Here is a 13,364-nt window from a genome sequence, read left to right on the forward strand (position 1 = left end):
CAAGGTGGAAAGATGGTTTAGCAGTTAAATCACTTTGCCTATATAACCTATTGACCTTACTTTATTTCCCCAGTTCCCACATAAAGCCAGCTATGCAGTTGCTGGAGGCCCTAGTGTGCCTATTCTCCCTGTCTCTCTCTGCTTGCAAATAAATAAATACATAAAAACATTTTAGGGCTGGAGAGATGGGTTAGCAGTTAGACTGCAAAAGCCAAAGGACCCAGGTTTGATTCCCCAGTACCCACGTTAAAGCCAGATGCACAAGGTGGTACATGCATCTGGAGTATGTTTGCAATGGCTAAAGTCTCTGGTGTGCCCATTCTCTATGTCCGTACCCCTCCCCCCAAATAAGGGGGAATTAAAAGACAGTAGCGGCTTCCTTCTAAAAGCTTATGCCCTTTCTATCCATGGGCTTTTGGCTTGATTTTCAGTACCAGGTATGAATTTACTCATGTGGACCCAGCCTCACATCAAATCATTATGCACTACTGGCCACTATTATACCAGTAGGTACATCTTCCACCTCATCAGTTGTGTAGCTTATAGGGTTCACTGCTGAGTAAACCTTTTGATGACTTTTCTCCCCTAGCAGCCTGATTTTAGCACTATCAAAGCTACTCAGCAGGAATGAAGCTTCTAGCCCAGTTCCAGCTTGATTTCTCTGTGTCTTGACAACCAAAGCATGTTGTGTCTTCAGCAGTAGCTTCTTAACATTTAGTTCTGGTAGGCAATAGGGAGCAATGGCAATAGCCTGTAGTGTTTTGGGAGGCTCAGAAGCCTCTGACCAACATCTCCCTGGGAGATATTTCAGCCCTGGCACTGGGATTTTCCTATAACAACCTATAGCTTCTGGGAGTAGCAGTATCCACCCATGGAAGGTACTTCTGCTCAAACTTTAAAAGCATCAAAAACCAGGCATGGGCTGGAGGGATGGCTTAATAGTTAAGGTACCTGCCTGCAAAGCCCAAAGGCCCAGGTTTGATTTCTGAGGATCTACGTAAGTCTGATGTACAAGTTGGCACAAGCATCTGGAGTTTGTGCACAGTGGGGAGACCCTGGTGCTCCCATCCCCTCCCCCCCCCCGTGTGTGTGTGTGTGTGTGTGTGTGTGTGTGTGTCTATCTCTCAAATAAATATCTTTTTGAAAAAGGAAAAAAAAAAAAAAACAGGCATAGTGGTGTGCACCTTTAATCCCAGTACTTGGGAGACAGAAGTAGGAGGATTGCAGTGAGTTCCAAGGCCAGTCTGAGGCTACATAGTGAGTTTCAAGTCTTCCAGCTCAGCACACATGTGCATGCGTGCATGTGCCACCATTGCATCTGGCTTATGTGGGACCTGGAGAATTGAATTTGGGTCCGTAGGCTTCGCAAACACACGCCTTAACTGACTGCTAAGCCATCGCTCTGGCCCTTCACCTTATTTTTTGAGATGGTCTATCACTGAACCCAGAGCTCACCAATTGTAGCTAGACAAGCTAATGTGCCCTGGAGAATCCACCTATCTCTTCCTCCCCAATTCAGGATTAAAGGCACCTGCCACAGTGCCTGGCATTTTATGTCAGTGCTGGCTGTCAAAACTCAGGTCCTTGTACTTGCATAGCAAACACTTTCCCTGCTGAGTTACCTCTTGCCAAAAAAAAAAATTATTTATTTTGGTGGGGCGGGGGAGGAATACCAGGATTCACGTAGGCTTGGAAGGCCTCAAATTTGTTCTCTAGCTGAGGATGATTTAAACTCTTAATTAATTGTCATGCCTCTTCCAAGTTCTGGGATTATAGGTGCAAGCCATCATCGTTGGTACTGAACTTTTTGCTTGCTTGTTTTTAGGTTGTTTTTTTTTTTTTCCAAGATAGAGTCTCTCACTAGCAGGGCTGACCTGAGACTCCCTGTGATCTTCCTACCTCCGCCTGCTGAGTGTAGGAGTTGAAGGCATGCACCACCGCACCTGGCTATTGAACCATTACCCTGGTTCATTCCCCCAGTAGAGTCTCACTCTAGTCTTGAACTCACAATGATCCTCCTTCAGAGTGCTGGGATTAAAGACATATGCCACCATGTCTAGCCTTGAACATTTTTTTGTTTGTCTGTTTGCTTTTTTTTTTTTTGGTTTTTCGAGGTAGGGTCTCACTCTAGCTCAGGCTGACCTGGAATTCACTATGGAGTCTCAGGGTGGCCTCGAACTCATGGCAATCCTCCCGAGTGCTGGGATTAAAGGCGTGCGCCACCATGCCTGTGTTTGCTTTTCTGAGTTAGGGTCTCTAGCTCAGGTTGACCTGAATCTGTAGTCTCAGGGTTGCCTTGAACTCACAGCAGTCCTCCTACCTCTGCCTCCCAAATGTTGGGATTAAAGGTGTGTGCCACCACACCTGGCTTTTCATTTTATTTTATTTATTAAGAGAGAATGAGGCAGATAGAGAGTAACCATCTGTGACAAGTTCTTAGTTTGAGAATTGTGCCCAGTGGAATACCTGTTACTATAAATGTATAGCAAACTCCTTTGTAGGGCCTAGGAATTTTTTTTTTTTTTTCCTGGTTAACATTGTAAAATTATATACTAATTTGGAAATGATTGAAAGATGACAGCTTTTGCTCCTTCCAGACCCTGGGCACACAAGATTTTTTTTTTTTTTTTAAGTTTTACTATGATGGATATCAAACTCAGGGTCTTGTTCATTCTACACATCCCACTCTCAGCTCCAAGGTTTAGAGATAATCTGAGAAGGCGAAGAAGTGGCAATTAGTTTGTTATTGAGGGTAAATGGAAACTCTTTAGTTTTTTCAGGGTAGGGTCTCACTCTAGCCCAGGTTGACCAGGAATTCACTATATAGTCCCAGACTGGCCTCAGACTCATAGTAATCCTTCTTCAGCCTGTGCTGGGATTTAAAGGCATGCACCACCATGTTTGGCACATGGACACTCTTTGCTGTTAGGAATAAAATGTCATTCTATTGTCAAATAATATTCCATTTTAGAGCTTTGCTCTGTAATTGATGGCATTTGGTTTGCTATTGTGAATGATATTGTGAGCTTGTATGTAAGTTAGTATGTGGAAGGCTGGAGATGGAGCTGTGTTTGTAGAGGGCTTGCCTAGTATGACACAGAGCCTGAGGTTCTTTCTACTCCTGGCACTGCATAAACCTGGCATAGTGACTCACATCTATAATCCTAACTACTTGGGAGGTGGAGGCAGGAGGATCAGGAATTCAAAGCCAGCCTCAGCTACAGTGAGTTCCAGACCAGCCTGGGCTATGTGAGAGCTAGTCTCAACAACAAAAGTTTTGTCCTTTTTTTTAAAAAATTATTTATTTATTTGAGAGCGACAGACACAGAGAGAAAGACAGATAGAGGGAGAGAGAGAGAATGGGCGCACCAGGGCTTCCAGCTTCTGCAAACGAACTCCAGACGCGTGCGCCCCCTTGTGCATCTGGCTAACGTGGGACCTGGGGAACCGAGCCTTGAACCGGGGTCCTTAGGCTTCACAGGCAGGCGCTTAACCGCTAAGCCATCTCTCCAGCCCAGTTTTTTTTTTTTTTGTTGTTGTTTGTTTGTTTGTTTTTCGAGGTAGGGTCTCACTGTAGCCCAGGTGGGCTTGGAACTCACTGTGTAGACTCAGGGTGGCCTCAAACTCACAGCAACCCTCCTACCTTTGCTTCCTGAGTGCTAGGATTAAAGGTGTGTGCCACCATGCCCGGCTGTTGTTTTAGCTTTTTGAGGTAGGTAGGGTTTTGCTGTAGCCCAGGCTGATCTGGAATTTACTATGTAGTCTAATGGTGGCATTGGACTCACAGTGATCTTCCTACCCCTGCCTCCCAAGTGCTAGAATTAATGGCGTATTCAACCACATCCAGCCCCCCTCCCAACATGGTTATGGGTTCTAGGGGTTGAACTGGGGTCCTTATGCTTACAAACACTTTACCAACTGAGTAATCACCTTGGTCCTTTAACCCCCCCCCCCCAGGTAGGATTTCATTCTAGCTCAGGCTAACCTGGAATTCACTATGTAGTCTCAGGGTAGCCTCAAACTCAGTGATCCTCCGCCCCCCCTTCCTTTGCCTCTTGAGTGTTGGGATTAAAGGCATGTGCTACCATGCCTGGTCCTTCATCTTAAAAAAAATTTTTTTTTCCAGGGGCTGGAGAGATGGCTTAGTGGGTAAGGTGCATGCCTGCAAAGTCTAAGGACCTGGATCAGTTCTCTAGGTCCCACCTAAGCCTGTTGTACATAGTAGCATATGTATCTAGAGTTCGCTTGCAGTGGCTAGAGTCCCTGGTGTACCCATTCTCTCTCACTCTGATTCTCCTTTTCTCTCTCTCCCACTCTCTATCTCAAATAAATAAATAAATCTTAAATTTTTTTCCCTTACATTTTACATCACATTGCCATCTTTTAACTTTTTTTTTTCCTTCAAGGTAGGATTTCACTCTAGCCAAGGCTGACCTGTAATTCACTACAGAGTTTCAGGGTGGCCTCTAACTCACAGTGATCCTCCTACCTCTGCCTCCTGCATGCTGGGATTAAAGGTGTGTGTCACCACTCCTGGCTACCTTTTAACGGGTTTTTTAAGTATTTGATTGATTGATTTGATAGAGAGAGAGAGAGAAAAAATGAGTGCGCCAGGGCCTCCAGCCACTGCAAATGAACTCAAGATGTGTGTGCCCCCTTGTGCAGCTGGCTAACGTGGGTCCTGGGGAATCCAACCTCAAATCAGGGTCCTTATGCTTCACAGGCAAGCGCTTAGCCACTAAGCCATCTCTCCAGCCCTCTACAGTTTTTCTTTGTTTTGTTTTTGTTTCAAAGTAGGGTCTCGGAATTTCCATTTCTCTTGATACATGGATTTAGTTTTCAGCAAGTGTGATAATCCTTTACTATATCCCAAATAATGAGGTGGTTTATTTATTACTAAGCACATGACAAAGTAAGCTAAAATGTAATGAGATGTTGCCTTCAGTGATATGACTGGCTGGGTTTCTTATTAAACATATTTCAGTAGAGAAGCTTTTTCTGGGGTTTATATAATACAAAAATAAATACCAAGTGAGAGCTGAGGTTAAATGTTTGCAGTTTATTTCTATTTTCTAAGAGTCTTAAGCTGCACATTTTTTTGTGGTGGTGGTTTTTGGTTTTTCAAGGTAGGGTTTCACTCTAGTTCAGGCTGACCTGGCATTCACTGTGTAGTCTCAGGGGTGCCTCGAACTCATTGTGATCCTCCTACCTCTGCCTCCTGAGTGCTGGGATTAAAGGTGTGTGCCACCATGTCCTGCTTTTTTTTTTTTTTTTCCCCCAAGGTAGGGTCTATAGCCCAGGCTGACTTGGAATGACAGCAGTCCTACCTCTGCCTCTGCCTCTCAAGTGCAGGGATTAAAGTCGTGTGTTAACACACCTGGTTCCACATACAAGTTTTAGCTGTCAACAAATTGATTTAGTAATCTGAAAATATCATATGCTATGTAGTCATTCCTTGGAATTGTTTGTGCTATTATTTTTTTAAATGGGATAATCATTTTTAATTTAGACAGAATTTAAAGGGTGTAGACCCTCTTATGGTCCAAGGCCAGTGGGAGCTTGATATTGACAGCGCAATCATTATCTGGATATGATTCTGACTTTTTCCTCCCAGTTCCAGATATGGTTTCCTTTCCACTGAATGGATCTGTTAGCCAATCCAAGAGCAGTTGGTTACCCACCATGGCTGTGTGCCACTACTGCATTTGTGTGAGCATCAAATCAGGTTGTTTGCTTCTGAGTAGCTTAGACTTTGATTGCTTGGTTAGATGTTGGCCACTTTCCCCAGGTAGCTCTCTCTTGTCATGCCTTCCAGCACTAGATGGGCTAATTGTCTGGGGACTGGCTCTCCTCTGGATTCCAAGCAGATTTCCCTATGGTCTATACCGACAGCATATGGTGTCTTCTGCAGTAGGGTCTTACCATTAACCTCTCGTGGGTAATCAAGTGCTCTGACAGAAGTCTGTCTTACTTGTTTTGGGAGATCTAGTAGGTCTCTCTGATCATGTGCTATTATTTTACTGTTTTTTTAAATACATTTTTAAGCCGGGTGTGGTGGCACACGCCTTTAATCCCAGCATTTGGGAGGCAGAGGTAGGAGGATCACAGAGTTTGAGGCCACCCTGAGACTACAGTGAGTTCCAAGTCAGCCTGAGCTAGAGTGAGACCCTACCTTGAAAAAAAATTTTTTTTATGTATTTTTATTTTTTTATTTGAGGGAGGGAGAAAATGGGCCCTCCAAAGCAAGCTTCTTGGCTACTGCTGCACATGAACTCGAGATGCATGCGCCACTTTGTGAATCTGATTTCTCATGGGTACTAGGGATTTGGAACACAGGCAGTCAGGCTTTGCAGGCAAGTGCCTTAACTGCTGAGCCATCTCTCCAGCCTCCCCTCACTGTTTAATTGAAATAGAATCTCATGTAGCCCTGAATTGTACTGCTTTTGCCTCCCAGATGGTAGTATTGCAGGCCTGTGCCATCATGTCTGGCTGTTTCTAATGGAAATGTGTCCAGGTCCTGTCGCTTTCTCCCACCGCCACTGCAATGTGTCAATGTAGTCCTGGCTGACCTGAAACACATTTTGTAGCCCCAGGCAGGCCTTCAACCTCAGCCTCCCCAGTGCTGAGATTAAAGGTGTGCACCTTTTTTTTCAAATGTTTTATTTATTTGTTAACACAGAGAGAGATAGAGACAGAGAATGAATATGGGTGCACCAGGGCCTCTAGCTACTGTAAACTCCAGACACATGTGGCATTTTGTGCATCTGGCCTTATGTGGGTTCTGGGGAATTGAACCTGGGTCCTTAGGCTTCGCAGGCAAGTACCTTAACCACTAAGCCATCTCTCCGGCCCAAAGATGTACACCTTTAAATCTATATGTTTATATTTATAGCTTTTTGGGGTTTTCTCTTTGCTATTTTTTTCCTACATACATACACACTAACATGCTTTTTGTTATGTTGAGATACAACTTGAAAATATTCTGTGAGCAGCTCTGGTAAACACTGGTTGGTAATGATGTTTTTAGTGATCCTGCTTTTCCACTCGGGTCTTTGGTATGGCATTCATGTTAAATATAAACATACAGCACTTCATAGCAGTACCAAAAAGAAATGTATTCTTAGTGTTACCTTTGAGAAGAATTTGGTTATGTACTGCTTTTATTCACAAGTAATTTTGTGTTCTCTTGTCTCTTAGGAGGAGAGCATTCCCATTGCTTTATCTGGTAGGGATATCTTAGCTAGAGCAAAAAATGGAACAGGCAAAAGCGGTGCCTACCTCATTCCCTTACTTGAAAGGCTAGACCTGAAGAAGGACAATATTCAAGGTTAGTGAAGAAAAGGTTGTTTGTGTTTGTTTTAAAGTAAAAATGTCAGTTTAAACCATAGAGCTATGAGGGCGTTGGCGGGGAGGCTGATGGGATGGGTTAGAATTTTATTCCAATGTTGATATTTTTAAAGTCTTTGACCCTTCTTACAAAAATCATTCCCAACTTATTTATTTATTGAAGTAGGTCTCACTCTAGCTCAGGCTGGCCTGGAATTCACTATGTAGTCTCAGGGTAGAAGTATGGAAGGTTAAGTTAGTTGACATTGTATCTAATAAACTATAAAACTGGATTATTTTCATGGTAGCTCCGTGTGTGCATGTGCATATGCACAGTTCCTTGAAGAAACATTAACTATTTCTGTTTTAAAAGCTGTGGTTTGCTGGGCGTGTTGGTGCAGGCCTTTAATCTCAGCACCCAGGAGGCAGAGGTAGGAGGATCACTGTGAGTTGGGGGCCAGTCTGAGACTACATAGTGAATTCCAGGTCAGCCTAGGCTAGAAAGAAACCCTACCCCCAAAAAACAAAACCCCTGTGATTTAGGTATTTTTGATCTTAGGCAGTGGTAAAGGAATAAATTACTGTCCTTGTATCCAGCATAAGATAATAAAATTAAGATTTTACCTTTAAAGCTTTTTAAAATTATCAATTCTGCCTGCCTTCTATCTGATGTAAATAGAACCTAGGAAGGGGGAGGGGCTTACTACTTAAGTGCTTATCTGAATGAATCTCTCACTGTCAAACAAAAGCAATTTAAGACTTAGAAATAATTAAGTTCCATAATGTATGCCTGTGTGGCTGGACATCTCAGTAGGGCACATTTTTATAGCTTAATTTTTTTTTTTTTTTTTTAATTTTTATTAACATTTTCCATGATTATAAAATATATCCCATGGTAATTCCCTCCCTCCCCACCCCCACACTTTCCCGTTAGCTTAATTTTTTAAAATACACTTTATTTTTCCTATTAATATTTTCCAGCAATGGTGATTGTTCCCACTAGAGAACTCGCTCTACAGGTCAGTCAAATTTGCATCCAGGTCAGCAAACACATGGGAGGAGCCAAAGTGATGGCAACCACAGGAGGAACCAACTTACGGGATGATATAATGAGGCTTGACGATACAGGTAAGGAAGTTATTAACATAGGGCAGACTCTAATAGTCACAAGTGCTTCCTTTTAGTAAATAAATGAAAATTTTTAAGAATTTTAAAGAACAAGGTGGGCGTGGTAGCACACACCTTTAATCCTAGCACTTGGGAGGCAGAGGTATCACTATGAGTTCTAGGCCACCTTGAGACTACATAATGAATTCCAGGTCAGTCTGGGTTAGAGTGACACTCTACCTTGGGGAAAAAAACAACAGCAGCAAAAAAAAGAATTAAAGAAAACAGGAAAAAAGCAAATAAGAAGGAAAATCATTTAAAAAAAAACAAAACAGAATAAAAGAAAGAAAATGGGGCTAGAGGTGGTTCAGTGGTTAAGTGCGCTTCCTGTGCAAGCATTATGACCTGTACTGCCCAAGTAAAACAGTTGGGTGTGATCTCTCACACCTATAACTCCAGTCCTGCTTGGGAGCAGAAACCTGAGAATCATCAGAGGTCCCTGCCCACTCTGGAATCAGTAAAAAGAAGCTCTGACTCAAAACAAGACCAGGCAGAAGAACAGTGGAGGAGTGAAGATCCAGGAGGGTGGAGGTGCATGCATTTAATCTAGCACTTTGGAGGTCGAGGTAGGATTGCCATGAGTTCCAGGCTATCCTGGGACAACAGAGTAAGTTCAGAATAGCCTGGGCTACAGTGAAACTCAACTCAGAAAAAGCAAAAACAAAACAAAATAAAATGGGTGTGGGCAAGAGAGAGAAATGACTCTGCATAAAGCACTTGCTGTGCATTTGTGAGTAGTTGAGTTCAGATCCCACATAAAGCTGGATGCTATAGCACTTGTGTCTGTAACACTAACACTCGTATGCCAAGAAGGAAAGTAGCCAAAGACAGGAGAATTACCTAGAAGTTTACCAGCCACCTAGAGAATGCAGTGTGAACAGTATGAACAATGAGAGACCTTGCCTCTAAGGTGGAAGGTGAGGACAAGCATACATTGATGTCCTTTGACCTCCACATGTGCACCGTGGCGCCCACTGTGGCGCATATACCTACACATAATAAAAAAAAAAGGCTACTGTTTTATTTAGAATTATATAAAAATCTTAGTTTTACTTTGCTATATGCTTTGTATTACAGGGTTTTTGTATTATTATTTTATTCATTTATTTTGGTTTTTCAAGGTAGGGCCTTGAACTCATGGCAGTCCTCCTACCTCTGCTTCCCTAGTGCGAGGATTAAAGGTGTGCACCACCATGTCTGGCTGCTTTGTTTTGTTTTTCAAGTTAGAGTCTCACTCTAGCCTAGGCTGACCTGGAATTCACTCTGGTTCCACACTGGGAATTCATAGTGATCCTCCTATCTCTGCCTCCCAAGTGCTGGGATTAAAGGCATGTAACCACCATATTGGCTGCACAGTTTCTTTATGTAGTCATTTTGTTTTGCCATTAAAACAATCTGAGCCGGGCATGGTGGTGCACGCCTTTAATCCCAGCACTTGGGAGACAGAGGTAGGATGGAGGATTGCCATGAATTGGAGGCCACCCTGAGACTACACAGTGAATTCCAGGTCAACCTGAGCTAGAGTGAGACCCTACCTCAGAAACCAAAATGAACATTATTGTTTGAGATTGAAGGTGTGTCTGCTGAGTCAGAAGCCTGCTGTACCTTGTACCTTCTGTTGTTTATTGCCAGTTGTTCTAAGATAAGGTTATATGCCCTTATTTGGAGTAAGCTGTTAGGGAAGCTATAGCTCACTCAATGTAGAAGTGAAACAGCTGTTTTGAGATGAAATGGAAATACATAACTCAAAACAAAACTTTGTGCCATTCCTATCTCTACAACAGTGATTATAATAGATGTGCATTATAAACCTCTGTATGTTTTGTGCTGGAAAGATGGCTGAGTGGATAAGATGCTTCCCTGCAAAGCCTAACAATCTGGGTTTGATTCCCTAGTACCCACAAAGTGGCACATGCATCTGGAGTTTGTTTGCAGTGGCTAGAGGCCCTGGTGTGTCTGCTCACTCGCTTGCTCTCTCCCTCTTTCCTTGCATATAAATAAGTAAAAAACTTTTTTAAAAATTATTTTGTGTTATTTTATTTATTTTAGAGCGACAGACAGAGAGAAAGAGGCAGAGATAGAGAGAATGGGTGCTCCAGGGCTTCCAGCCACTGTAAACAAACTCCAGACGCGTGCGCCCCCTTGTGCATCTGGCTAACATGGGTCCTGGGGAACCGAGCCTCGAACCGGGGTCCTTAGGCTTCACAAGCAAGCACTTAACCGCTAAGCAATCTCTCCAGCCCAGTAAAAACATTTTTAAAACATCTGAAAAACCCTAATTTTCTTGACCAAGCTAAAATTAATGTTTTTTTAAATCTTGTATAGTACACGTGGTGATCGCTACCCCTGGCAGAATCCTGGATCTTATCAAGAAAGGAGTAGCAAAGGTTGATCATGTCCAGATGATAGTATTGGATGAGGTAATGTTTCATCATTTGGAAAGATACTGTTCTATACTAATAATCTGTGCTGTGTTTTATAATTTTCAGTGAACAATGAAAAAACTGCTTGTGTTTATTACCTTTTAATAAGCATGTGTCTGGTCAGATTAACTTGCTTCTGAAACACGTTTGTTTCTTTTCCTTTGGTTTTTTTTTTTTTTTTTTTTCTTCAAAGCAGAGTCTCAGTTCAGGCTGACCTGGGTGGAATTCATTCTGTATTCTCAGGGTAGCCTTGATCTTCCGATGATCCTCCTACCTCTGCCACCCTAGTGCTGAGATTAAAGGCATGCGCCACCACGCCCGGCTGAAACATGTTTACTCTTAAAGGAGAATAAAGAAGAAATGACAGGCATTAATAGGAATTCAGCCTTCTGTCTTTAGATTTTATTTATTATTCTTGTGTGTAGCATGTTTGTGTGTTGCATGCATGGTCATGTGTGTGGGTACACATGCATGTGTAAGCTGGAGGTTGGCATTAGGTGTCCTCCTTAGTTGCTCTTCACCTTGTTGTATTTTATATATTTATTTCTTTGAGAGGAAGAAAAAAATAGGTTTGCTGGGTTTCTTGCCATTGTAAATGAACTCCAGATTCAGGTATGCCCCACTTTATGCATCTGGTTTATGTGGGTACTGGGGAATTGAATCCAACCTTCCAGGCTTTGCAAGCAAGTGCAATTAACTGCTGAGCCATCTTTCCTAAACCCTCTCCATCATTTTATTTTATTTATTTATCTTGGTGAAAGAGAATGGGGATGCCAGGGCCTTTGGCCTCTGAAGGAACTCCAGATATATGTACCCCCATGTGTGCATATGGACGTCATTGTACATCTGGCTTACATGGGACCTGGAGAATCAAACATGAGTTCTTAGGCTTCACAGACAAGCACCTTACCTGCTAAGCCATCTCTCTAGCTCTTTTGTTGTTGTTTTTCGAGGTAGGGTCTTACTCCAGCCCTGGCTGACCTGGAATTCACTATGAAGTCTCAGGTTGGCCTCGAACTCATGGCAATCCTCCTACCTCTGCCTCCCGAGTGCTGGATTAAAGGCGTGTGCCACCAGCTCTTTTTTAAAAAACATGATCGTTGGTTTTTTTTTAATGTATTTATTTGCAAGTGGAGGGCTGCATCACAGCCTCCAGCAGCTGCAAATGGATTGATTCTAGATGTATTCGCCACTTTGTGCATCTGGCTCTGTTTTGGTACTGGGGAATCCATCTCAGGTCCTTAGCCTTCACAAGCTCCCCTCTGCCATTTTGATAACTTTTTTTTTTTTTTAAGGTAGGGTCTCACTCTACCCAGGCTGACCTGGGACTCAACTCTGTAATCCCAGGCTGGCCTGGAAGCATTCTACCTCTGCCTCTGTTTTAGGCTTTGAAGGCAAGCTCCTTAACCGCTGAGCCATCTTTCCATCCTCCCATCTTATCTTACTTTGGGGGGGGGGGGAGGGGGAGAGAGTGGCGGGGAGGGAGGGAGGGGGAGAGAATGGGCACGCCAGGGCCTCCAGCCACTGGAAACTAATTCTAGATGCTTGTGCATCTGGCTAACGTGGGTCCTTTGGCTTTGTAGGCAAATGCCTTAACCACTAAGCCATCCCCTCCAGCCCCATCTTATTTTTTTTTATTTTTTTTAAATTTAATTTTTTTTCCTTTTCACAATTTTTATTAACATTTTCCATGATTATAAAAAAATATCCCATGGTAATACCCTCCCCCCCCCCCAATCTTATTTTTTTGAGAGCAAATCTCTCGTGGAACAAACACAAAGTTCATGGATTCACAATTAGCTAGGCAGCAAGTCCTAGGAATCTAGGCTTGTGCTACCACACCCAGGATTTTATGTGGGTAGTGGGAATCCAGATTCAAAAGCCGTCCTTCTAACCATCAATTTGATATGATTTTGCTAATTTGTTTGTGTGGGGTGGGGGAGGCTTGCACATGTGAAGGTCAGAGTACAACTTCAAGATGTTTGTGATACTGCAACTGACTCTGCCTTCCATTGTCATGGGTCCTGAGATTTTATTTTTCGATGAGTTTTTTTTTTTTTTTTTTTTTGAGGTAGTGTCTCACTGTAGCTCAGGCTGCTCTGGAAGTCATTATACGGTCTCAAGGTAGTCTTGAACTCAGCCATCCTCCTATCTCTGTCTCCTGAGTGCTGGGATTAAAGGCATTTGCCACCATGCCTAACTGAGATTTTATTTTCATTTACTGTATAACCTTTGGGAGATGTCATGCTTGCAAAGCCTACTGGCCAGGTTTCATTTCCCCAGTACCCTTTTAAAAGCTGGATACAAAGTGACGTGTCTGTTATCCCCTCATGCTTATGTCAATGGGAGACAGAACCTGGAGGCTTCAGATCTTGTGGGCTAGACTTGTTTGCTCTAGCAAGAGACTCTTTTTCAAAGAAAGTGGAACCACAGACCACTCGATGATGC

At 43.0% G+C, this 13,364-nt stretch overlaps 1 protein-coding gene across 4 annotated transcripts in view; it reads left to right on the plus strand.

Annotated features, from left to right (window-relative positions):
- Positions 1-13,364, plus strand: part of Ddx6 (DEAD-box helicase 6) — a 49,823-nt gene that overhangs the window by 16,396 nt on the left and 20,063 nt on the right. For all 4 annotated transcript variants that reach the window (XM_045145069.1, XM_045145072.1, XM_045145071.1 and 1 more), the window contains exons 5-7: positions 7,198-7,327; positions 8,308-8,454; positions 10,819-10,913. In XM_045145069.1, coding sequence (XP_045001004.1) covers positions 7,198-7,327; positions 8,308-8,454; positions 10,819-10,913 — 372 coding nt within the window. The remainder of the gene's footprint in view (positions 1-7,197; positions 7,328-8,307; positions 8,455-10,818; positions 10,914-13,364) is intronic.

This window comes from Jaculus jaculus, chromosome 3, assembly GCF_020740685.1.
Source record: "Jaculus jaculus isolate mJacJac1 chromosome 3, mJacJac1.mat.Y.cur, whole genome shotgun sequence".
Taxonomy (NCBI): domain Eukaryota; kingdom Metazoa; phylum Chordata; class Mammalia; order Rodentia; family Dipodidae; genus Jaculus; species Jaculus jaculus.